This window comes from Phalacrocorax aristotelis, chromosome 6 (assembly GCF_949628215.1).
Source record: "Phalacrocorax aristotelis chromosome 6, bGulAri2.1, whole genome shotgun sequence".
Taxonomy (NCBI): Eukaryota; Metazoa; Chordata; class Aves; order Suliformes; family Phalacrocoracidae; genus Phalacrocorax; species Phalacrocorax aristotelis.
Window position 1 is genome coordinate 34,758,138 of NC_134281.1, and position 26,011 is coordinate 34,784,148.

At 40.0% G+C, this 26,011-nt stretch overlaps 1 protein-coding gene across 2 annotated transcripts in view; it reads right to left on the reverse strand.

The window, feature by feature from the left end:
- Positions 1 to 26,011, reverse strand: part of NOTCH2 (notch receptor 2) — an 87,357-nt gene that overhangs the window by 21,482 nt on the left and 39,864 nt on the right. For both annotated transcript variants that reach the window (XM_075097133.1, XM_075097131.1), the window contains exons 6-19: positions 22,668 to 22,901; positions 21,684 to 21,839; positions 20,392 to 20,580; positions 19,133 to 19,246; positions 17,826 to 17,939; positions 14,263 to 14,496; positions 13,650 to 13,760; positions 11,811 to 12,003; positions 10,100 to 10,245; positions 9,438 to 9,557; positions 9,175 to 9,327; positions 6,146 to 6,374; positions 3,485 to 3,686; positions 756 to 909 (exon numbers count right to left, since the gene is read on the reverse strand). In XM_075097133.1, the coding sequence (XP_074953234.1) occupies positions 756 to 909; positions 3,485 to 3,686; positions 6,146 to 6,374; positions 9,175 to 9,327; positions 9,438 to 9,557; positions 10,100 to 10,245; positions 11,811 to 12,003; positions 13,650 to 13,760; positions 14,263 to 14,496; positions 17,826 to 17,939; positions 19,133 to 19,246; positions 20,392 to 20,580; positions 21,684 to 21,839; positions 22,668 to 22,901 (2,349 nt within the window). The remainder of the gene's footprint in view (positions 1 to 755; positions 910 to 3,484; positions 3,687 to 6,145; positions 6,375 to 9,174; positions 9,328 to 9,437; positions 9,558 to 10,099; positions 10,246 to 11,810; positions 12,004 to 13,649; positions 13,761 to 14,262; positions 14,497 to 17,825; positions 17,940 to 19,132; positions 19,247 to 20,391; positions 20,581 to 21,683; positions 21,840 to 22,667; positions 22,902 to 26,011) is intronic.

Consider the following 26,011-nt stretch of genomic DNA (forward strand, 5'->3'; position numbering starts at 1 on the left):
TTTTACTACTGGCTGGTGAATACACATATGAAGTACTACTGTTGCAGTACAAAGGTTCAATGTTTGTACCTAGAATGTCTGCAAAAGGTATGGGAGCTTGACACCCTTCTCCTTTGACACTGAATCTGCTTGTTTGGATTTCCTGGACTAAAAATGGCATGACACTGTCCATCAGCCTGAGCTACAAGCCACCTTCCAGGCAGAATTTAACTTCAAAACTGAATATTTACACGTACATCATCTGAAGCAGGAAATCGCTACTTTTGGGGGCTGTGGTATTTTACCTATATAGCTAAATAGCACACTTAGTAGCCAGTATTCTCTGTGAAAATACTTACAAAGATCATGAGTTACAAGATGCCCTTCTTGTACAAGAACAACATGTCTTAAACCTGGCCTGCCTGGGATTTAGCAGAAAGGCATAAATAGCTGATGTATTTTTCAAAAAGGTGGTCCATGTAAAACAGTATTACTGAAGCTCTGAGACTTCATAAAATGTTTAAATCTTCTTTTCTAACGTTTTTATGGTAGAAGCTAGCTTCTTATGTCAGGGAGAATCAAGAAAGCCTTGACTCCTAAATACAACCTTGCAGAGAGTTTTTTAGCTTAGAAGCGATCACGACCAACCACCTAGAGGCAAAGCTCTCTGGGATTTCCAATGCATGCTGTGCTCACAGGCGTACAGGGAAAGGAGGCAGAGATTAATGATGCATGGGGAAATGTTTTCAGTTAAAGCACAGAGGATGCTTATTTACCCCTTTGTGAAGCTGCCACTTGACATGAGACATTGGGCACATCGCAGTAAGCACCAGTCCAGCCAGATGGACAAACGCATCGAGTCTGGGCTCCGCTCTGGACACACGTGCCTTTATTCTTACAGGGAGACTTGCTGCACAGATCTGTAAGTGCCTGAAGAAAAAAAAAAAAAAAAAATCCACAACGTGACATATGGCAAGCGCCGTAAGAAACACTACTCAGAGTACAAGTTCAGGAAGCAAAGAAAGGAAGCTCTGCAAAACTGGTTCCATGTGCACTGGAAAGAAAGGGATAGTACTTCCCAAGTCTAAGCCAGGTGCTTCACCAACAGTCTCAAGAGCTCATATGCCTCGGAAAGCACAAATGTACAGACAAGAAACCCCAGATGGCAGCAGCATTTCAAGAGTAAGCTGATCCTCACACCTTGCAGAGGGACCTTTGGCTGGCTGGGTTTGAGAAAATTAAGTTTTACCTCAGACTAGGCTTCTAGTTCCACATTAGCAGAAGACTTCCAGCTGTCAACAGTAAGAGGTGCCCTTTCTCCTCCCAAACTCCCCCCATCTTCACGGCTTTTTGATGATGACAGGTGTGTACCACACATTTTGTTCTTCCTTTCTGTTTTTCCTTTTTGTCATTAGCTCGCCATACCTGCTTTTGGCCCCGTTTGCTCTAGTATGGTCTCTCTGAGTTTTCCTGTCTTCTGAGATTCAATTGAAACCCCACAACTGTTTTATGAATTGAAAATATGTAGAAGTATACTGCTTTTCTTGATTCCTTATATAAAAAAACCCAACAGTTTCCAAACAAAGAGACTAAAACTCAGTAAATTGTCATAGGAAAGTGGTGTGAGGACCCAAAATAACTCTGTCTGACCTAATATAAACCAGCCACTAAACATAATTTTCTTTTTGATTGCTTAGTCTTCAAAGTAATGGAGCTATTTGATTGATTTCAGGCTGACTTGAAGGAAGAACAAGGTTTTTAAAGCCAGTAGTACTGAATTTTGGCTGTAAAATGCCATTTCAGTTGCAGAAAGTTCTGCTTTTCAGATGCAAACTGTCTGCTCACAAAGATTAAAGCAGAAAAATCTGTGCTTTCACAGGCAACCAAAAAGAAACTTGGAATTAAGTTTTATCACATGTAGTTGAGCGTGAAGAACTAAAACAGTAAGCCTCTTGCTTCTGCATTTGTAATGAGTAGCTGACTGTTTTACATGCAAATTCTAAAACTTATGAATCATTGTCTGATTTTGTGCTGCTTATTTAGCTTTGCTAATTAGGTCAAGTCAGTTTACCACTAAGACAAGAACTACAGTGTAGCTGTAATCTATAAATCTCTCCAATACAGCTTTGAATAGTACTTATGAATTTAGAAAGTTCTGATTCCTTGTATTAAATGAGTAATACGTTATGATCGAGCTTTTCCAAACATAAAGCAGACTTTCTGAGAATCCACAACATTTAATTTGGGGACAGGACCATTAATCCTTTTCTCAAGTTTAAAAACAAAGCAAACATAACAGATGAGGAACTACTGAACTTCACTGTACTTTACGATCACTCTCAATGCTAATTCTCCCAATGAGGTTTAAGTGGTGTGCCCAGAATGCATAATCAGGGTAGCACAGGGGTTGGTTTTTATATCACTTCATTATTTTGCATTCACTTCCTCCATTAGCAATACCTAGAAGCAGACCTGACAATTTAATGTCTAGCAACATACTTCTGGAAAAGCACCTCCCCCACGGCTACTAAAATGCCTCTTTTAACACCCACTGCTTTATAAAAACACATTGGCATGAAAGACAGTTGCAAAATCCTTACAAAATTGTAGTGTCCTCCAGTAGTTTAAAAAATTCACAGATTTTTTTTTAAAATGGCAGCACTCAGGCTTCTTATGAAGGAAGGCAATATAGTGTTCACTGTTTCAAAGCTAGAAATAGTCTCAAATTATTCTTGCTATTTTGATATGCACAGAATAAAAAGAAAAAGCTCTGATTTGACAAATAAAATCAGCATTCTGTTTCACTGTCATATGCCAAACTTAAAGTCTTTAACAGGTACTAGTCAGCCATTTACACTATGGGTTTGCAGCTCCTATATTCAGCTGTGGAAAACTGTAAATTGCCTGAACTTAAGTCTGAAAGTAAGACTAGAGATTTTTATTGAGGTTGTTTACAGGACAATCTTATCAGTCACTGCCCCAAAACATTTTCTGGCTTCTTATGGGGGGCAAGGGGGAATCTATAATCAACCCAGAATAACTACACCTCCCTGTATAAAATAGAACAGTTAAATCAAGGTCCTGCTAATCAGGCTGATATTCTGCCATTTAAAGCGGTGGGGATTTGTCTTGGTTTGTGTGTTTGGTGTGTTTTTTTAATACAGGACTCTGCCTTCAATCAGGACAATTTTATGCTTCAAATGAAATGCAGCCATTTTCAAAGCTAACAGCTGTTTTTCATTTAAGAAGAAAACTGACCTAGAAACTTGCAGTGACACCTGTCCTCATCAATAACCAAGCATTTTTCTCCTCTGTATAACTAAACACTTTTGATTTCCAGAGTTCTGAACAGGGTCACCTGCTCTGTTAAGACAGAGGCACTGGACTTATTTTTCCCTTGGGTCGCAGCAGCCCAGGGAACTGGAATTGAAGGAACCAGAGTTCTGCCACATTTGGTACCTCACATCTGTGTCCTGTGCAAAACAGGCAAGAAAATGTCACCCACCTGACAGTTCTTCCCAGCATAACCCAAAGGACATATACATCGGTATGTGCCTAGGCTGTCCACACAAGAGCCTTTGTTCAAGCAAGGATGTGAATCACACTCATTAATTTCCATGAGGCAGAAGGGTCCTGTAAACCCCACCGGACACTGGCAAGTAAAGGAATTGATCCCATCCACACAAGTACCTCCATTGAAACAGGAGCTGCAAGAGAGTGAGAACAAAGGTAAGCTGAGACAAAATGCAATTAGCTCACAGCCAAAACAGCACATAAACATTACTGAAATGAGTGAGGAAAACAGGATCTTCTGACCACTGGTAAGTTCCTGCTAAATCAGAAAACAGCAATTCAAGAGGACTCCAGCTCCTCACCCTCCAGCTTGCTGTCTTCTACCTTGGCAGGCAAAGAAAGTAAAGCAGGGTTTCAATGAGTCATTAGTGATGGAGGTAACTTATTTAATGAAATCTTCCCAGCTTCAATGTGACCACAAACAGTACTGTACCAGGCAGGCGTGTGGCTTGCTTAGACTGATAAATTTTATAAAAATTTTACTACAAATTACAATTTTATTATGAATTATGAGAAGCAAAACAATTTGCCTTTTTTTAAAGCTTCAAAGGACCCACAGCTATGTTTTCTCAAGGAAAAATTTCATGTAACATGCAAAGCACAAGCATGTTCTTCATGAAATTATGTGAAAGTACTGGTATTGCTAAATCCCTTTCTCCTCTTCTCATGAGAACCCTAAGTCCTTGATTTGTAAAACTACTCATACATGCCCTGGCAGAATTCAGATCAAAGGAATTACCCCCCCACCCCCCGCCAATCTTCTGATCATAAAAACTTCTGCCAGATTAGGTGTCCTAGGGAGAAGTGACTGGGAAAGTTAGGAGAGGTGATGCCTCACGCAAAATTGACTTTTTTTTTCTTTCTAAAGAAATGCCTGCCAGGAAAATCCTGCTCCTCTGAAAATAACCCTAGATCAGACTCAAGATAATCAGTTTGATAAAGTACAAAAAACTAATTCATGCTTGTTATCTGTTTTGTGCACTGACAAAGGGTACTTCCATGAGAGAAGCCACTGACTCACCTCCTTGAACCACCAGCCCAAGTTTTAAGTATCTAAATTCTAACTGTGATTACAGTAGAGATGTCAACATTAACCTTTTTCTAAGAGATGTTCCTCTGCCTTGTGGGCTGAATTTTGTTTTACAGGGAGCAGAAACTGCTGTTTACATTCACCGCAAAACAAGGAAAAGAAGGCAGAGGAGCTGTCAATCACTTGGCAGGTTTCACTGAAATCAGGTACCCATCTCTAAAAGAAGAGGGCACTCTCTCATAGGCGGCTTCTCACACAAGACATGGAAGAATCATTTGAACCAAATTCAAATTAACCAACGATCGTGGTGCTCTTAAGTATAGCTCAGTAAATTTTGGTTGAGAAGGTGTGACTGGTTAAGCTTGGCAGAGCATTGAAAATTGCTACATCCTTCATCCATACCTGCAAGACTGGTTTCTGTCCTGACTGATAACAAAAACAAAACCAGGATAAACCTCAAGGAAGAACCAGGCAATCTGCTAAGACACCCAACTTACTTCACTCGATTAAACAACTGTTGTGCAAATTAAACACACCCTCATTAGTGACACAATCCTGTTCCTAAGCAAAAGATGTTAAAATATTTCCTCCCCCACAAATGCAATTTTATAAAAGGTAAGAAAGATCTTTTTGTTGTGTGCAGAAAACGCATGAGAATGCCAAGAGCTTTGCATTTAGGCACCTTATTTGCTTGTGGTAACTAGACTAGAACAGACTATTTTTTTAATGTGTTTTTTTTAAAAAAACATTTCAAGCTTTATTAGAAATTGTTTCTATTTGAGAATCTGAAGTTACTTACATCAATCCTAACAAAGCTTAAAATAAATATGCAGGCAGATGGTGGAGACACAGGGTTAACTCTCAAAGAGCTTTTAAAACTAAGTGAACCATTTATACAAGGACCAGTTTGAGCATTTTAACTCAGTTGCACATGTACCCCGTTAGAATGACCTCAGGTTTTATCTCAACACTGTTAAACCACATCCAATTTGTGAGCATTAAAAGATCTCTGATGATTAAACCTTTCCAGTACAGAATTTGTGGGTTTAGTGTTCCTTCTGGTTGCTTCTTCATACTATCTGCAGTCAATAACTCAGCTCAGGGCTTATTTAATTTTCCTGCCTTTCTGAGAGTTGGCTCTCACTTCCCTTTTTGCAGCTTTTGTATTTCTCAACACAGTAACTCTTTACAACCAACTAATTATTTCTCCTCCCCTATATGATAATGGTCTTATAAAAATATAAATTATTTATGTTTTAAAAAGCCAGCATCTGTTACTGTCTTAACATTTGTTAAACACTGTCATATTCCTCCTACTATGGAACTAAGCTTCTAACTAGTCTTGCAAACTGAAGACCAACTTTGAGAGGCAACTGTCTGTCAACTGGTATCCTGCACAAGCTAAGCAAGTTTTCATTGCATGAATCACAAGTATGCCTCAGTGACAAAAGGCAGGAAAACAGATCCTCACTGTTGAAAACTGCTTCTGAGCAGGAATGACTTCAAACCACGAGCACACATTGTGTGGCTCCTTAGTGGAGCAGCCCCGTGGAGTTATCTCACCTCTCAGTGCATTCATCGATGTTGTTCTCACAGTTGGTTCCCTCAAACCCAGGCTGACACTTGCACGTGTAGCTGTTGACATAGTGGGTGCACGTGCCTCCATTCCTGCACGGTTCACTCAGACATTCATTGGTATCTGTTTGACATTTATCTCCATGAAATCCAGGTAGGCAGATGCATGAGAAGGAGTTTATCCCATCCACACATGAAGCTCCATTTTGGCAGGGATCTAAGATAGAAGCATTACAGTAAGTGTTAAAATAGCTAACAGTCAAAGGCCAGGCCTAGAGTAGTAGCTTTTGGGAAAAAATAAGTATCACACAGCCCAGAGCGTGACGGTCTACTAACAAGTTTTTCTGAGCCACTTTATGGAAGAAATAACTGCAAAGCATTATACAAAAAATTCACAAGAAGGTGTGGATCAAGACCAAGCTTCAGGGCCTAAAGGCTTCTCTGCTGGGATTTGTTCAGCCAAAACCAACAAAACCAGACCCAAAGTCTCGTGGTGTAAAAATTCAAACTCTTCTTTTTTTGATAAATGCCTACTGCGAATGACAATACAAACAGCACAGCAACGGTTTCTTCTTCCTAATCAAGTCTTATTCATAAGAGAACTCAGATTGCTCTCTCTTTTCCAGACACTGCTCAACACATGAAAGGACTCGTGTGCTTCATTTTAAGCATGAAAGTAGTCCAGTCAAATCAAATATGTATGTCTAAATTAGTATATCTATGAGCACTTATGTGTTACTGAGCACTTAACATTTTTCTCAGTACGAAAGGCTGACTGGGGAAAGGCTGGTAGAAAAGCTCACGAATTCATACATAACCTTGGATTTTCCTCACCTCTGCATTTCTTGACATTTTCTTTATCCCTACCATGATCTTGCTACTTGTGTATCACCATTTTTTGGTCTAAGCCACCTCCTGCTGCTATATTCCCTTTACTTCCACAAGTATCAATCTGCCTGAAAGAGCTCCAGCATTCAGTAGTTTCTTCCTGCTCTGCTCCTTCCACTCTTGGATTAAGATCCACATTCCTCTGTTGGATACTGCCTCTGAAGCCAGTTTCCTTTTCTACTCTGCATCTCCTAGACCAAAAGCCTATGTATATGAAGGCAGGGAGAGAAACTTGGGGACAAAGGAGTGGATGAAAAGGGGATACAGGAAGGGGGATGAAAAAAAGGTTACGGAGTGGGGTTTTTATTTGATCTATGACTATCTTTAAGTACTACTAAAACACAAACTTTAAAATGCAAATAGTCTCCACCAAAAATTTGGAGTTCAACATAAGTACAAGATCATTCTGTTCACTGGCAAATGAAGAAAACAGATGTGAAAGGTAATTAAAGCTCATTTATTGACTAAGAAATACGCTCACATGATAAAAAATTGTGTTATAAGAGACACACCTGCACCCATTTAAAGGTCATCTGACTACTGCAGAGAAAAAGCACATTCAAAGTGAGACCCCTGGCAGCTATAAAATGTTGTGTCTATGGCAGCCAGCCATTTATGACTGAAGCCAAAAGCTGCGCATTAATTTTCTGTGCTGCACATTTACTGACAGAAGAAGGAGACTCGAGTATCAACTTTTCAATAAGTTCTTGTTGGAGGGTTTGTTTGCTTCATAGATTAAAGACATTTGGTTCAAGCCATGGAAGGTTTTTGTTATGCTAAATGAAATCAGCTGTAGCAGTAATTTAAAATTCTTCTTCAACCTCATGGGTGTGCTGCCTAACAGACAACACAGGATGAATCTCTCAGCTCTCAGAACACTTAGGAATAGAGAAAGATTCCCCAGCTGTTCAAGAGACAAACATGAACACTTTAAAAACATTTTTATCTCCAGACACCCACATAAAAACTAACAGGACAAGAAGTAATTTTGTTGGCTTCAGTAAGCAAAGCTCTGGGTCAATGCACCTACATGACTTTTTTTTTTTGTACTGTACCTGCTGGCTCAGAAAAAGGCAATCAAAAGCTCAGGCTGAGACAGAAGTCTTAGAAGTTCTTTCAGCAGTGCTGCTTTGGGGTCTCCCACGGTAACTTCTGCTAATAGACTTGTTTGGATCCTTCTCTACAGCACTCACAAATTTAAATTTTTTTCAATGCACAACACAACTCTCCAAGTTCATACCTAAAGCCTTTAAAACTTCAGTTTTGCTTTAAGCTATGCTAATAAAAATAGATTTTTGGTTTTTTTTAAAGAGACAGCCAATTAAACAATTACAACATTATGAACTCCTCCAAGGTTTGATACAACACTTTTCAAATAGTAACAGTTGAACTTTGAAACACATGACACTTCTCAGGAGACTCTGATTTTAACTGATGATGATACGGAGTATGCGCAGCAAGAAAAAAGAAGTTACTATGTGTTTGGTTTCCCTTTTAAACAGCAGTGTCAAGGCCAACAAATTAACATTTGCTTTCTTGCAACTTAAACAATTTCAGTACTCATCAGTGTATAGGCTATCCTACTGCAACTGATACCTATTCTGGAACAGAGTACCTTCTTGCTGCTTAATTTGCTTCCAAATATGGATTAACTGGAACAGCAACAGGACTCTCTCTTTCCAGAACATTAATGTCAGGCAGAGGCATTTCAGGAAAGACTGCTATATCCCAGATTCTAGCCACACCTCAATCAAGCTTAATGATGAAATACAGGTAAGCCCTGCAGTGTTATTTTAACTTGGTGTATGAAAATTTCAGGCAAATGTAATTCTTCATTTAACAGTGCTCCTTATTAAAGTACGTAAACTCTAAGGAACTTTTCAAGGTAAGAATCTGGGAACAGCTCCTGCTATCAGTTAGAACACTAGTCCATTTCTAGTGGTTGAACACAATAGATTTTGACTCCCTCCAACATGCAAGTCTTACAAAGCTGAGGTTTGGGGTTTTCTTTTCTTTTTGGTAAGAAATTATAAAAGAACTTTCACTATCCATCAAATAGCAGTCATCAATAGTACAGTAAAATTATTTCTAGGGAAAACTGGAAAACAGAACAATCTGGTGATACTCACTTGAAAGGCAGTCATCAATGTTACTGTCACAGTCTCCTCCAGTGAAGCCGGGCCGACATTCACACAGGTAACTGCCTTGAATATTATGGCACAGAGCATGATTTTTGCAGGGCTTTGAGAGACATTCATCAATGTCCACTGTACATCTCTCCCCTGAAACATGGAGAGTCCAGAAGTAAGACCCCTCTTGAGGCAATGGTCAAAAGGCCCAGTGCCAATACTGCTCAGTGTTGAAAGTACAGCATGTTCCCCATCCACATTACCTTCCCAGCCAGGGGCACACTGGCAGGTGTAGCCTTCAGAGTCAGGAGATTCTTGGCAAATTCCCGAGTTCTCACAAGGATCAGGGGAACAAGGAGCAACCACTACGTGGCAGTTCACACCTGGAGAGCAGAAGGGGAAAAACCAGGAGAGTATGCTGCTAAGAGCTTGGTGCTTCTCGGAAGAAGGACCAAAGAGATTGTGACTTGCATGATTATCCTACACAGCAGTGGACAGCATTTCCATATTTGAGAAATCTAAGCAGAAGGAAAAGGAGAAAAAAGAAAAAAAGAAAGAGAAAGAAACTCCTCATGGGCTCAGTGGATACAAGCAGAGAGCAGCCACAGTAATTCTGAGTTTAATGCCCCTTCAATTCCCAGTGCATTTATGTATCTCAGTCTAACTTTCTTACAAAGAAAATTAAGCTGAGCTGCCACCAGGACACTTCTTAATGAGTCCAAACAAGGCTTAGATATGGTCTTACTAAGTATTCCAATACTGTATCGTGTCTACATGAAGTGCCTGTATTTTAACTTCATACAACCATGGCATTTCCCCTCTTGATTCCTATTTGCATGAAGTTTAATGAAAAGTTTAAAATGCACTAAGGGTTCAATGAAGTGGAAAGGAAAAAGAGAACAGAAACTTCTATCTGAATTTTCACCTTTGAAGCCTTTCCTACAGGCACATCTATATCCATTCAACAGATCCTCACAAGTTCCTCCGTTCTGGCATGGGTTTGATTTACATTCGTTCCCTTCTGTTGAACAGTAATCTCCTATCCAGCCTGGGTCGCAGACACACTTGTACCTTCAAAGGCAAAAGCAGCAGTAATTTTAGAGCATTCTGAAAAAACTTCTCCACCAGCTTCTCCTGCAGATTAGTTTTGGAGAGAAAACCAGAAGACCTTTCTTTAGAAGAGCCCTAAGTTATGTTTAGATTGCTTACCCCAGCTGTATAGTTTTGAAAATACCGAAAATAAACCCTCCCTTGAAGCCACACTTCCCTCCATTACAGTTTCCACAAAGTGCTCTGTCAACCAGAAATATGCTTCTGCTTTGATAAGACCATCTCAACACATTTAAACAAAGACAGGAAAAAAAAGATTCTGAAAAAGTGGAGGGGAACAATAGGTTCCAAAGATAACTAGCCTGATTTAATACAAAGTAGTGGTTACAAATTAAAACAGCTGGCTGGGAGCAGGAGCAACCTTCTCCATCATGTTTCAAAATCTGAAGTAGAGCAGCACTCCACCCATATGACATAGAACCAAGGACTTGGTGAATCACCCTGGACTCAGGCCACACAACACACACACTGACCTCCCTCCCTGTCATGCAAACAAGACTTCTTTTATCTGGCACCCAGCGTAAGGTGTACAGGGGCATAAATAAGAATGCAGGTGACAGATGATAGACAAGATGAACCAAAACATTTGTTTTCCAAGCTTACATAGAGGCTGAATTAGCAATAAAGGCAGCCTTCCTTCCAGCTCCAGGGAAAGTGCTGAATCCTGCCCTACTTAGCTACCCTGCAGTGGTAAATCACTTCCTTGCCCAAGTGCTGACAATACCTCCCAGGACACAGCACACATCTGGGAGGCACTGCTATTCCACTTACAGTTGGGAAGTTTCGCAAACACAAGCCCTACCTCCCCAAACCTGTTGACTCCGGAGGCCCTGCACTTCCAGACTAATCATTACCAAAAAGAGGTCTGATTCTGGCCTCCTGAAATCAGCATTTGGTCTTCCTGGATGGGAAGATTCAGAATCAACTACTGCCATCAAAATAGCCAGAAAGAGCTTTCCTTCTTTCTCTCAGGAATGCAACAGTGTGACTAAAGCTGAAAAATCTCAGCCTTGGATAAACTGTTCTAAGCCAAATACTGTTCTGTTTCCTGGTGTCAAAAGTTGCCTGCCTGTTCCTTAATACAGAGTATTTGGGTAGCAAGAACAGCACTAGCCAAAGACAGCCTCCATTCTCAACGTTTCAGAGTTCAGTGGAATAGGTAGCTGCTGCTCCCCAAAGATTCAATTTGGAACCATTTCTTTATTTTAATTGCATTCACTCCACTCACTTGAATTGCCACACTCTCCCTTTAGACGGTGGCAGTCCACCCTGTGCTACATGCCCACGCAAACACAGCAAAGAATACAATGCGGGACAGAAAAACCTATGTTGAAACACCATAGACAGCTGGTGACTAAAGGTCTACACTTTCCTGTGATTATGTCATGGGCAGTGGATAAGTCTGGATCCTAATCTGAGAAATTATAGAAAAATCAGAAACATCAAGTCAAGATGAAACTCTGGGCAAGCAAAAAAAAAAATTATAGAAGGCAACAGATAAGTTTAATGTGAAAATAAGTACTTACCCACTAGTAATATGTGTGCAGTTGCCGTGTACACAGGGATTACTGAGACAGCCATCTGCCTGTGACTGACAGTGAGGGTGATGGTAACCTTCAGGACATACACACCGAAAGCCATTGACTTCATTTACACATGTTCCACCATTATGACAGGGACTGGATGTGCATTCATCAATGTCCACATTACAACGTGGGCCTAGGGGAAAACCCAATACTTAAGTAATATTTGTCATAAACATTTGCTTTGCATGTCTGCAAGAACATACACTGAGAGACAACTCAGTAAAGCCAATGCAGCAGGACAGATCTTGCATGCCTCCGTGCTCTAACTGAAGTCAAGAGAAGCATTTTTGAAAGATGCAGTGCTTTTCTGTGCCTGGAAAACAGCACTTACACTCAACAAGTGTTTACAAACCATTCAAGAATCTCAACAGAATTCTACCAAAAATCACCGGTTAATATTCATTAGGAAGACAAAAATCACTCAACTGTATCATGCTTGGAACAAACCTCTTGATCCCTGCTCTTCTGCTTTGAAAGTACCTACCCTTTGAACAACCAATACTGCCATACTGTCTGCAGTAAATATAGTTCTTGTGGTTTATTGCGCAAAAGGGACTCTAAAATCACCGTTTCCTGTTTTGCCTGCCTCTGATTATGACTGCAAGATCCTTGAAGTAGTGACCGTAAGATTCTATGAGGCTGAAAAGCTAAACAAAGTGAATGTTGCAGTAAGTTGAAAGCATTTTTAACATAAGGAAAGGACAAAGTCATGAGACCCCATGCAAGCCAGCTCTTTAAATACTGGAACATGCCGATCCATCATATTACTGACTTATTTTAACAGCATAACAGTAAGAAGTCCAGTAGGACAACAAATATGGTATGCCAGCAACAAAGACGACTGAAAGGCAAGAGCGATCAGGATCATTCCTCTTCCGGCTCTGGGGACTAGAGAGTACCACCATGCCAGAGCCAAAGGAAGGAAGGAGCATCAGAAATTCAGAAAGATGCCAAGACAAGAGCACAAGACACATGAAACCTCTTAGTGCTATTTCTAATGCATTTCAGATCAATTCTAATTAGAATCATTCAGTCATAAACAGTAACAAACGTGATGAGAAAACTGTTATAAACAGTTCCAACTGCCTTACAACAATTATTTTATGAGCGTATTACCCTACAGGGCTCAAAACATATTAAGTCCATTATAAACAGTGTTGAGATGTGCTTTAGTCATCAGAAATAGTCCTGATGTAGATCTACAGTTCTAAGCATGGATCCAAAAGTGCCTAAAAGCTTCTCTTTTCAGCCCTACTTTTCTGCATTAGGTAAGTCTTTATAATTTAAAAAGGAAACAGAACGGACCACACTATGAAAAAAAAGTACTGAAAAAAGCAGGTTATTCAGTTGGAGACTTCAGAGTGGAGAGCAGCTCGTTAGAACACTGACTTAATGCTTTGCTTTCACAGAAGGAGAAATACTGTTCATGGTCAAAGCCCAAGGTACTGTCTAATCAAACATCTCTCTAATATTGTCCACAGTCTCTCTGGAAAGAAGCTGTAAATAATAAACCGAAGTTACATGGGTTTATTTGTTAAAAAACCAAGAACCATGAATTGAACGTAATTACCTAACAAGAATGGCATTTCACAGCACAGATTAGGCCATTTTTCTGCTTGGTAGAACTTGCTGTAATGTAAGAAGCTGAGATTCAAAGATTAGAAGGATTTACCAGATACTAACTGAATCCCTTGCAGTCAGTATGCAAAGAACAGCTTCCTTAGCTACCTGGATAATTATCTTCAAAACAACTCAAAGATATCAGGTAGCTGACTTTACCTGTAAATCCAGGTTTGCAAGCACAATTGTAGCGATTAATGCCATCAATACAGTCACCGTGAATGCATGGGTTACTTGCACAGTCATCAAAGTTATTTTCACAGTTCACTCCTGGAAAAAAAAAGTTAGACAAATAAGGAGGCCAAATCTTACAAGGCAGGCAACAAAATTATTTCCCAGAAATAGTCGAATTAAGAATCCCACCTGCTTTGAAGTTACACGTGCATTGGTGCAACTCAAACAAGTGACAATGCAGAAGCACCATGACACCAGGCAATGCCACCTGAGTCACTGGGTGCTGACTGAATACGACCCTAAACTTGTACTAAATGTTTAAACGAAACAATAAACCATTTTGAACAGCATACCTAATTTTTTTACTGCATGCTTGAGTTTTGGGAGTAAATAGGATATAAATTTTTCCAAGATGAGTTGCAGTACTAGGAAGGGTTAGGCAATCCACACAAACCAGCAAGGAATAATAATGTGCAAAGGACACTCTCATACCATAACCTTATCTCTGTATGAAAATTTAGCACACACCAGAGCACACATAAGAATTAAAGGCTTGAATTCTGTTAGAATCCAGTCCTTCCACTTGTGCTTTATATACCTGAAGTGCCTAGCAAACAGTTGCATTGGTAGCCGTTCACCAAATCAATGCAGCGCCCTTGATGGAGGCAAGGACTGCTATGGCATTCATCTATCTGCTCACTACATATGGCACCCATGTAGCCAGGATTGCATATACATGTGTATGAATCAATTCCATCTTGACATTCCCCATGGTGGCAAGGATCAGGATCACAGTTGTTGATATTCTCCTCACACAGAAGGCCAGTAAAACCTAAGGAAAAATGATGAACAGGAATAATTAAGAAGTTAACTGGTATGATGCTGCAGTGAATATAACGCAAGTATAGAAAGAATCATATTAAGAATCAGCAAAGTGGCAGACAGCACAAAGGGTAACTGGGCATCTCAAATGATGCCCATTTTCCAGCCCTGGAAAACAACACTCTTCCACTGCTCACAGCATTACAGAACGACATCTTGCATGGAGGATCCTGGCATTGGAAGTGGTTACCTTCAGTTTATTCAGAACAGTAGCAATGAGAGGAAACACATATATCTCAATGAGAAATATTTATTCTCATCAGTATAAACTATCTGAAGGCACTCTCCTGTCATTATTTCCTCTACACGATACCATGGGGGCTGGCTTTTTTAGTACAAGAAATTACTAAAAGAAGCTGCAGAAACCTTCCCAAGGGAACTCCATTGGCTCATGTCAAAGCTTCTGCAGCTCTGCTTATTAAAATGTTTCTTGCCCCTCTCATTGAAAAACCTTTCAGTAACTCCAATCAAGCACCAACAGCAAATTTGTGAAAGACTGCATGCAACCTCTTCAGTTAGGAGAAATGAAACAAGCAGCAATTTGGCCTGTTTCATTCTGCTTCAGCTGGGAAACATCCTGAGCAACAGAGGACAAAATCTATTCACCAGAGGGCCAAAACAATGTTCTGGAAGATCAGAGCAGCAAGCAAGTCCCTCAAGAGCTCTGTTTTCCATGATGGAGCAGAGCTATATGAAACGGGGACAATTTAAAATAAATGGTTTTCAGAAAGGAGGTTTTGGAGCAACAGCTCACACTGCCTTCCAGCAGCTGGAGATTAGGAAGGTAGAACTTCAAATTTCAAACACCATCTGGAGACTGATACAAACCAAGCTGCAGGGGATTTCAACAGCTGAAGAGTGATTCTCACCTGAGTATTATAAGTGGATAACAGGCTCCCCATTTTTCATACAGGTTTGTGGTTATTTCTCTGGTCAAACATACCAGGTGACGGCTAACATTTCCAAGTTCTGCGAACGTATGCATGGATGAATGGGTGTAGAAGTAGGTGGGGAGAGGGAAGGGAAGCTAGTTAGAGAGATGGATATAAAAAGATGTTAGGGAAGGAAGAAAAACAAACCGGTAAGAGGACGAACAGTGGCAAAAAGAAAAAAAAAAAAAAGAAAAAAAAGAGTAGAGAGTCAAAGAAAAGAGGAAAGACCTAAGACAACTCAAGAAAAGAAAAGCCATGATCTACCACTGGGAAGGAGAAGTGGAATAATGCCAGAAGGGAAAGAAAAGACAAAAAGCAAGCAGTAAATAGAGCTATCTGTACAGCATTTGGCCAAACATTTTGCAGTTTTTAATCACTTCGGCAGCTGGCGATTACCATTCAGGGAACACATATCAGTCACAATATGAGATTAATAGAGCAAGAATATATTCAAACATTATTTTCCAGTAACTGACCTGCCCCAATGATGAATTCCACATTTCAGTCTTATAGAAGGTTGTCAATATTAAATATAATACTTAGCGGATATTAGTTCAAAATTACTACCTTGCCTCCTATTGTAGCTCAGCTGAACCACTTAAAGATCAGATATATTTCTTGGTCTCTTAACTGAACATACCTTACTGAGATAAGATTTCACTCTTTGCAGACAAGAGTTAGACTAGAAAAACCCACTTGGATACAGAACATAAGAATCCCTCAGACAGGATGGAAAAGGCCCTAGTAGAGTCCATCTTCCATTTTCAGCCAAAGTACTAATGAAGGATTTTACTAAGAGCTGCTGCTTCAGTAACGTACATTTGGTTGCTTTCAGCGTGTTCCTTGAAAATGCTCCATACACCATGTGCCTTCACAGAAGCAGTAGTCTTCCCTCCTCATCCGGGAAAGCACTGATGGTGGTTCCAGTAGTTTAGTGCCCAAATTCAGAACATGCTTTTCAAGGCACAGCTCTCCACGCTGTCCTCTGCTACATGACCCAAAACCCTCCTAGGCCTGATAAGCTCTGCACTCTTGGTGAATGAAAGCAACCAGACCACCCACAAGCTTGAGGAAGTCTTTCTAAGGTAGTTTCCAAGTTTGGAGAAGATTTGAGCTTTTTCTTCTTTTTGCAAGTGTCAGCTTACTCTGTCACACACAGTAATCAAAAGGAGAATTCTGACAACAATAATTATTCCTCTCCTGATTAGAACTACTGCACTCCCCAACTTCCAACAAATTCATCATTCCTTCAGGCACTTTGGGGAAGGGGGAGGGGGTGTGTGTGAAAAGCCTGGGGAGGAATTTTTATGCTAATCTCATATATTCTGTACATCACAGAATAAATTAGCAAAGTCGAATTTGCCTTAACAATTTGATTATTTGAACGATTCAAAATGAGAGAAACTGCACATAAGTGTAATGAACCTAACAGCACGTTTCTGGGACAAAGGCAGCTCCAGGAATTGTTCGGCCTCTTCCCTAGTGGAAGAACTAAAGCCAATGCATTCCATGCCTGAATCTGCATCACGAGCAATGGATCAGGCACCATTAACTGAAAGCAACCAAAAGTCATTCCTTAATGAGAATTAGAGTGTAACAGCTCTCAACTGCCCACATCCTCTTATTTGACCAGATGTAAAAATTAAGATAAAGTATATCTACATCACTCCTAGAGGTCTGAAGATAAGAAAATCCCATAATTAAACCTGACACTTCTAAATGTGTAATTAACCAAGCAGTAAAGGAATTCAGTGCATACAAAAAATCCACCTCAGTTCCATCCACAGCTCTGTCAAAATTTCTGTATGATGCTTGATGAATCATTTTAACTACATTTTGGCAGGCAGCTACTGTGCAGTATTTCTTCCAGAGGACACAATGTTTACTGCATTTCAATCTTCCACTTTTGACATAAAGTAGCCTGATGCAACAGACATCAGAATACACAGTAATACTGCTCTGTCCATCTCCTGTTCTTCAAATGTATACTATATAATCTGACTTGGAAGAAAGAAAGGTAAGCCACAGATAAAAGGCTTCACACTGCTGCTACTCCACTTGCAGATTCCACAGTCAATACAGAAGAAGCTGTCACCTTCGGGGAAGTAAGAGATGGGGCTGAAAGAGGGAAGCCAGAACTCCCCCTAATTGCAAACTTACTGCTGTCACAAGTGAAAGGCTTTCTGTGCTCAAATGCTATGCTATGCTGCAAAGGAGTAGACAAAGCTTTGCAACAAACAAGCAGTATTTCAGAGAAAGAAAGAACGCTGACACTTCTTTGACCATCCCTTTATGTATTTAGGTTACACATGATCTCCAGTTCAGGGGCCCTGAACACACGACTAACCTGTGGCGCACTGGCACTCGTAGCCATTGGGATGGTCGATACATTTGGCTCCATTGAGACATGGGGTGCTGGAGCAGTCATCTATATCAATCTGACACACGGCACCACTGAATCCTGGAAGACAGAGAAAAAAGTTGAAAATCCAGAAGTAATTTGAAGTAGTTAATGTAAACAGCTGCACTGTCAGGAATTACTTATTAGCAAACCCTTAAAACAACCCAAATATAAGCTCACTAAATCTAAACTCTGTTGCATCATTAAGCACACAAACCACACCCTGGGTGGATTGGTTCCTCGTCCAAACCACCAGCCAAAGCATAGTTTCTATCCTCCAGGTCAAAGGAGCCTCAGCTTGAAAACTGAGTTGGCCAAGTCAAACAGAAATAAAGCAGATGGAGCACAAGCGGTGTCCACCTCTGGACAGTATGCCTGTCTATAAAACCAAGGGGCCACAAATAAAAGCTTTCAAGTAATCAAAGCAAGTAACTTAAAACGAAACAATAATGCATACATCACTAGAGCCTCCAGACTAGAATTACTAGAGCAGTGTGAAGTGTGGTACAATACAGCACTGTATCTTTCATTACACTTGTTGAAATAGTTAACGAGCTATCAATAGCTTATGTCACCTGATGCAGATCCTTAGGTACTTCAAGGAAAAACAAAACAAAAAACCAACTCCAGGAATGTTTCTTGGAGGAAAGAACAAAAGGAGGAGCCAGAACATTGTTACTCAATAAGAAGAGATGCAGAGCAGGCTTTTGTCAAGTATATTCTGACCTCAAAACTTTTTGCCAGCCTTCACAGAGACAAGTGATGTTTACACTATAGCTAACATTGATGTCTCGGCTCACAGCATTTGTCCTTCTTTTTGGAAGTGGAGACCCAACCCATCTCTGTCCTCATGCAAGCAATATAAGCTATACTGATGCAAAAATGGCTTCTGGCTAAAAACCTCAGAAAAAGAGAGAAAGCATGCAGAGGTTCTGGATTTTAAATATATATTTAGAATTACTCATCTATATCTCACTACGATAACCACAATAATAGAAATTCTTGCTGCCAACTACCCTTTAAGGTGAGATGTCCAACTGTATGTTTCTTGGCACTTATATCCCGCTGCAGACACAATCGTACTGCAACCAATACATATCTATTCTTATTTACCAGTGATTGCAACTCACTCATTCAAACAGATGTTGCACTAAGACAACAGAAACTAACAAGAAATATACTGCCTGCAATCTCTCACTGTTTATCTACGCAGTGAGGTAAAGCAGGAAAAGCTTCAAGAAATAAGTGCCTACCAGGAGGACAGACACAGAGGAAGCGGTTGACTTTGTCAAGACACTCTCCGTTGTTCACACAGGGATTACTTAGACACTCATCAATATCTTCTTCACAGTGAACACCTTTAAAACCTGTTTAAAAAAAAAAATAAAGTAGTGACTGAAGGCCTTAGAATATGCCCTTAAGAGTGTAACTGCCTCTTATACCAGTGCTGAAAGTCTAAGCCTAGTTTCATTGCAAGTTTGCAGTTTGGACAGAACCTATGAGGTAAGGATATATACCAGAGGATGAATACAGATGTCGAATGTGTATTTTTCACAATTGCTGAACACGCGCGCTTAATCGGTGGTAACAGGACAAGCTTGTGCTGAATTCACATCTAATGTTTTCTTCCACTTGATGAGAAGGGGTTATGTTTTAACACTTGGGAAGGTATCAATATATTTGGGTATGCACCAATAGAAGGTAAAAGGCAAAGAAACAAACACAGCAGATAGATAGCTAAAAAGTCTTGAGCTAAAATTAATGACAGAGTAAAAGAAAAACATTAAGAAGAGTGAAATACTTGGGACTAGAGTTCCACCTTTCAAAACATATTAGATATTAATAAAAACTCCTTCTAGTTTTCAAGGTATCAGCTGATCACCTGCAGGGGTCACAATTCTTTCATCATACTTTCTAAGACTGTGCAACTGGCAACTTGCACCCTTTTCTTTTTTACCACTTTCTATCAGAAAGCAAAATAGCAGACTACACAGGTCATCGGTATGCCAGATGTATATTTTACAAGCACAGTTTCAATCAACTAACTTTTTTACAGTTATCTGTTCAGGTAAATGGGAGCTTGAATTATTTGGGATATTTTAAGCAGAGAAAAAACCCAAACACTATTATCCAAGAATCATCATATACGTATCTCAAAACACACTCTTAATATTTTCACCTGTTTTGCTTTCACAAAGTTCCTGCACATGCACTTTACTGGGTATAGCAACAAATATGTTCACTTATACTCCAGGTCAGATTGTTAACTTCCTTTGCTGATGTAGAGGTTGGTTTCTTTCTCAGTCCTCTAATTGCTTCCTCCCTCCTGCATACAAATGTGAAGTCCTCGTGGCTGGTGCCACCACAGCAAACCCTCTCTCACCATTTCATTTAGCCTCATCGCTTTGCAATTTTGTGTTCCACCTCAGCAGAGCTGGCAACCCTCCTTGCGCTCTGCCTTCTGAATTTTTCCTTTGCTGGAAGCCCTGCCTTTGTCAGAAACTCCCCTCACCTGGCATACAGAGACATGTGAATCCTCCAATTTTATCCAGGCAGGTGGCATCGTTTTGGCACGGATTTGAATGGCATTCATTGATGTCCATTTCACAGCGAGGTCCTGTGTAGCCTTTCAAACACTCACAGTGGAAAGAACCTTCTGTGTTTACGCATTTCCCAGCATGTTCACATGGATTGCTGTTTGCTGCAAGAAAAATATATATCAGTGTGTCAAAACCTCTCCTTGGAGGAACATTCTTTATTAGTCACGGTCTTTTCCAGTGGTCTTTCCTTTCTGGCAAGTAATACTGGGGAAAGACTGTTCATCCTTCTGGGGAAAGGTTAGTGTGAGTGAAGAAAACTTTGGCAGTTACTTGCCTGTCAGAGGCAAAAAGATTACCATCATTACCCATGGACCAAAGGAGCAATACTAGTTCGTATTACTAATGATAGTTCTTAAGAGTATCAACTAGCAGGGATTAGAGAATTAATGATGCTTTCAAGGCCTTATCTTTAGACCATCTTTTACATTTACTTCACTCCTGAGGCTGTCAAGATGCCTTGGTGGCACAAAACCACCAAACTAGTCCTTCCTGTGTTTTCAAAAAGGAACAGCACTCTCGTCCAAGACAGACTGAGGAACAAAATTCAAAGAAGAGCTTCTTTCCAATACTTCCATGAGTGCTGGTTAGGTATTACCTTCATGCATCGCACTCTCGAAATATAAACTAGCACTTACAATACTATAAGCACGTCTGTGAGAGTCCAGCTAATCACCAAAACAACACAACTGTGTGGTATCACAGAACTACAGCTTTAAAAGCCCACATAGTCACCAGTCTCAGAATGCACTCAAAAGATCCAGCCATATTCTGGCTGTCAGACACCCTTGATATATTTCTTCCAAGGCAGGAGCTGCAACAGCTCCCACACAAAATGCAGTCCTTTTGTTGTACATTGGAGTTCTAAGGGTCAGCTTAATTACCGCATCTGTTTGCATGCACTCCTCACACAATGCTAAAGCCCTCTTGCACAATGAAGAATGGTAAGCATCTCACTGCTCTTCATATTCCATAGGCTAACAGTTCAAACATGGGAAGCTATTCTGGCTCAGCCCTTTGCCCCAAGTCTCGCACAAGACTTAAAACTCATCTAAAGACACTGAAATGAGAGGGGGAGAGCAGGAAAGGAATTGCACTTACATTGAGAAGCTATGACAAAATGCGTGTTCTTGCCCCTCTGATAGTTCATAAAGCAAAGGCCCTAACTCCCTGTTCATGTACTCACAAAGAGCAAATTGAAACTCACCCATTGCACATTCGTCCACATCCTCAGTGCAGTCTGCTCCCTTATGGCCTTGAGGACAGGTGCAGATATAGTGTCCATTCACGGGATTGGTATCACACAGAGCACCCTTCTGGCATGGGTTGCTAACACAAGCATCATCCAAATGGCACAGAAGACCTAGAGGAGCATCCAAGAGTTTATTCAAAAAAGTGAGATACAGCAGTCAGACTGTACGTTACACAATCAAACCCACTGATCTGATATTTCAAATAGAGACTCCCACAGCCAGAAGCTTGAGCAATATTTTATAGACTTCAACCTATAGACTACCAGAGGGATTTCACCACACACTTATAAAACATACCTAGATTCTGCAAGTTCAGAGGTGTCTCCAACACTTCTGGAGCAGTACAACGCCTTACTGTTACCAAAATCTCCCACTTGGAGCAGTTAACTAACTCTTCTCCCTAACCAGCATGATGATATTTCTGACAGCTGAAAACACAGATGCACATGAAGTTCACTTTCTTAATTCAGATATGCTGATCACTTGTATTTCTGGCTAGTAGTCAGGAGACCTTCATATTTTTACCTACCATACAACAGCAAATTTTACACGATAGCAGTAAGGGCATGCTCACTCATGCAAAAATATGTAAATTTGCCTTCTAGAGTTTTGAGTACAATTGTAAGTGGCACAGAGCAAGTCACCCTCGTGCATAACTTCTCAGGCCAATACAGGTCCTGCTAAGCACTAGAAAAAGATCTGCTTTCCCTGCAACCTAAACTGTAATAAGCATGTCTTCCAGCCTAATACAAATACGTCTTTGTCCCAGGCTACAGAGGTTTAAGAAGTCTTTGCTCGTGGACAGCACGTGTTTCCTTTTGTTCTTCCTGGTTTGGTCACAAAGTGCATAAAATAAACACACCACTTCAAGCAAATGCATAAACTTCAGGAAGTATCTTCTCTTAAGTGACAGACCTATGCAAGTTTTCAGCCCTTACCTGCCTTTCCTTCTGGACAAATGCATGAAAAAGAAGCCACTCGATCAATGCAAGTAGATCCATTAGCGCAAGAGGCAGTGAAGCAATCGTCAATGTTCTTACTGCAGTCGTCCCCACTCCAACCATTGACACAGACACAGGCATAGCCACCATTGTGGTTGGTGCAGGTACCTCCGTTCTGACAAGCGTTGGGCTGGAGCTGGCATTCATCAACATCTTCAGTGCAAAACTGGCCTGATGCACAGAAAGAAACAAGTTTAGTAAAAGTTCAGACACTCAGACACAAGAAGATTCTTGCACAGACAATACAGCCAAGGGAAACACTAGTCCAGCTTGATGGCCGCTTCTTATTTCTAAGACATTCGAGCCTGAGAACTACCAACAATGGTGTTGCCAAATTAGGCAAAGACAACTAGCCCCCCTAAATGACCCCAAAGCAGGAGCTGAACTGTAAATAACTTTAAAAAGGCATAGTGTCAGAGCCAGCAGGCAGCCTACAGTATAGGAAGATACATCTGTGAGGATGTGAGAAGCAGAAAGAATGAAGGTCTGCCTGCGCAGCAGCCAGAGGGACTAAGAAGAGAGAAGATGGTCTCACAAGAAAATCTTGGCCAAAACAGTGTCAACAGGCCAGCAGCAAAGTAACTCTTGTGAGAACTTCATTCTTTCTTATATAACTGTGCAATGAATATTACTTGATGAGAGTTTTTGAGACTCTTCTACCTAAAATACTCATTTTCATTCCCCCAGGTAATTGCACAGACAGCCACCAATAGTTGGGGTTTTCTTGGTTGCTTTTTTTTTATTTTATTTTGTTATTATTTTAGAAACAAAATAAATACTTTAAGAAAATGCTTTACTGACTGGAGATATTGGAGGGAAGAAAACAAATCTACACTGATTCAGGGAGTTTTAAGGAAAAGAACCACTGGACCACTAGGTAATCAGTTTCAAGGGATACTGAATTTCACAGTCACATCCATAGGAAGCTCTACAATTAACATTTACTAAAATATTTATTTATCCAAATCCATCTTGCTTTGACATCAAGATCCGGAGAACCTACCACTTGCATCAATATTTTGTTTCAACACTTATTCATCTTCCCGATTAAAGTTGCATAGTTTACTTTTAAGCTGAAATTGTTTAGCTTAAGTTTCAAGTATTCAATCTTATTTTGAGTTTCCTGAACAGATAAAACCTAACGGCTAAGCACCAGCTAATTTCTTCCCAGGCTGGCATATGGGTGCACATGTGCAACCACGGAGTACTGGTCACAGTCCACTATCTTCTTTTTGATAAACTATTTCTCCCCTTTCTGTTACGTTAAGAACTTGCTAGCACTGAAAGCTTGTTTTTTTTTTTAAACACTTCCTTATAACTTGCTTTTACCACCCTTCCTAAAATGTTGATATGATGTACATAACACCAAAAGATCACTCTTTATCAGAGAATAAGATTAGATTTGTTTGATGTGACTTTCCCCCCCACAGCCTGCAGCTGACATCATCACCTCCCTCACTAGCTTGCAGCAGCTTTCTACTATTTGGGTCAAGACTCCTAAGTAACTGTGTTGCTACTACCAAGATCCACCTATTTGTCATCTCCAACTACAGCATCAGCTGCACACTTACATTTGCCTGGAATTCCCCCTGTATTCCAAGAATAAAAAATTGAAGAGCAGGCCACAGATCTTCCCTGCTGATTCGCCTGGGCTCCAGTTCATTCAGGTTTGCCAATTTAAAAATACTTACAAGATGCTGCTTAACAGTAACCTTGTTCATTAATGGCTCAGAAATTATGTGCAAGTGCACACACACCCTACTCCAACACACAGAACTGAAACATTTATTGTTGGCAGGAATGTAAAAATGTTCAGTCTTAACCATCTCCATCTACTGTACCCAAACCACGACTCCTTTTGTTTTCAAAGTACTTAGCCTTTGGTCCTGTGAGCTCTAGATTTTTTTCTCTTAGTGGCAAAGAAATAAAATTATTTTAAAAAAAACCAAAACAACAAACCACCAAAAATAAACAAACAAGAAAACCCCCCGCCAACCAAACTTGCACAAACTGATTTTGTTATGTACATGTATTCCTTCCTCCACCAAGACTACTTCAAAAGAAGGATTTTATCACTTGAAAAAAACATAATAAAATTTTAACAGTAATAATAAACATATCAGAGTTTTCAGGATTAATCCTCACATCCCAGTTTACTTAGTAAAACAGTTGGGGGGAAAATCTAACACTTCATACTGTTATCTGCAAAACATAGCTCTCTATATTATGAAAAAACAAAACCATGCATTTGTCATAATAGAAGTTGTTTGTTCATTAAGCTTTCGATATTAGTTTATCAGTAACCAAACTGAAAAGAGTCAGTTATCTCAGACTGGTTCCTAGTAGTTGTGCATATCTCACCACTAACACAATTGACTTCCTTTTAACAAAATAACCAAGACGTTATTTGCTTATTATAAAAGTGATTTTCCTTCTTTTCTTGGAGGGGGCCCAACCCAGATCAAAGAACGTCCTCTCTGACGAACACTCATCCATAGCGTAATTGTTTTGCAGAAGCGTTCTTGCAGCATTCACATCCTCCTTTTGACGGCGGCCAATTTAAGCTCAGTATCACTAAAGCATGAACAGCTTCCAGCATCGAAGTTGCCACACGACTCCGGCTTGTTATGCCTCTCAAAATCACTTGCCTTGTGAGTGGCTGAACAGAACTCCTGAAATATAACATTTTGTGGGTTGTTTTGTGTGATTTGTTTGGTTTTGTTTGTTTGTTGTTGTTTTTTTTTGTTTTGTTTTTGTTTTTAAAGCAAAGATCGCCAAACTACTCCCCCATATAAACTCTCTAGGTTTGTTTTTAACTTCCCATTTCAAGTGTTACTAGTAATATGAACACTTAGGATATTTTTTTTTTTTTTTTTAGCACTAACTCTCCACTTCTAGAAAGGACAGTACCAAGTGACTTCACTGATGTCCTTGCAATAACCCTGTGTCCTAGGCTATTCCATATTTCCACAGCCCTAAAATGAATTGAACTTTTAAAAAGTATATGAATGTCTCCACAAGAGGAGGAAAAAAGCTGAGCTTAAGTTTCACCAAGCAATTCAACTGTATTTCAAGAACATAGCACGTTTGAGCTCCTTAAATTTGATCTTCGCAGAGCTTGAGATGTTTAATGCTCTTTTTGCAGCTACTAAATCACAATCATATTTGTATTTAATTATGAATATGAATCAAACACAGCTCCATCTTAATGCAGTTTGTTTTAAAAACAAAGGAAATTCAAATCAATAGATGAGAGGCATAAATGAGCAATTAACTATTGC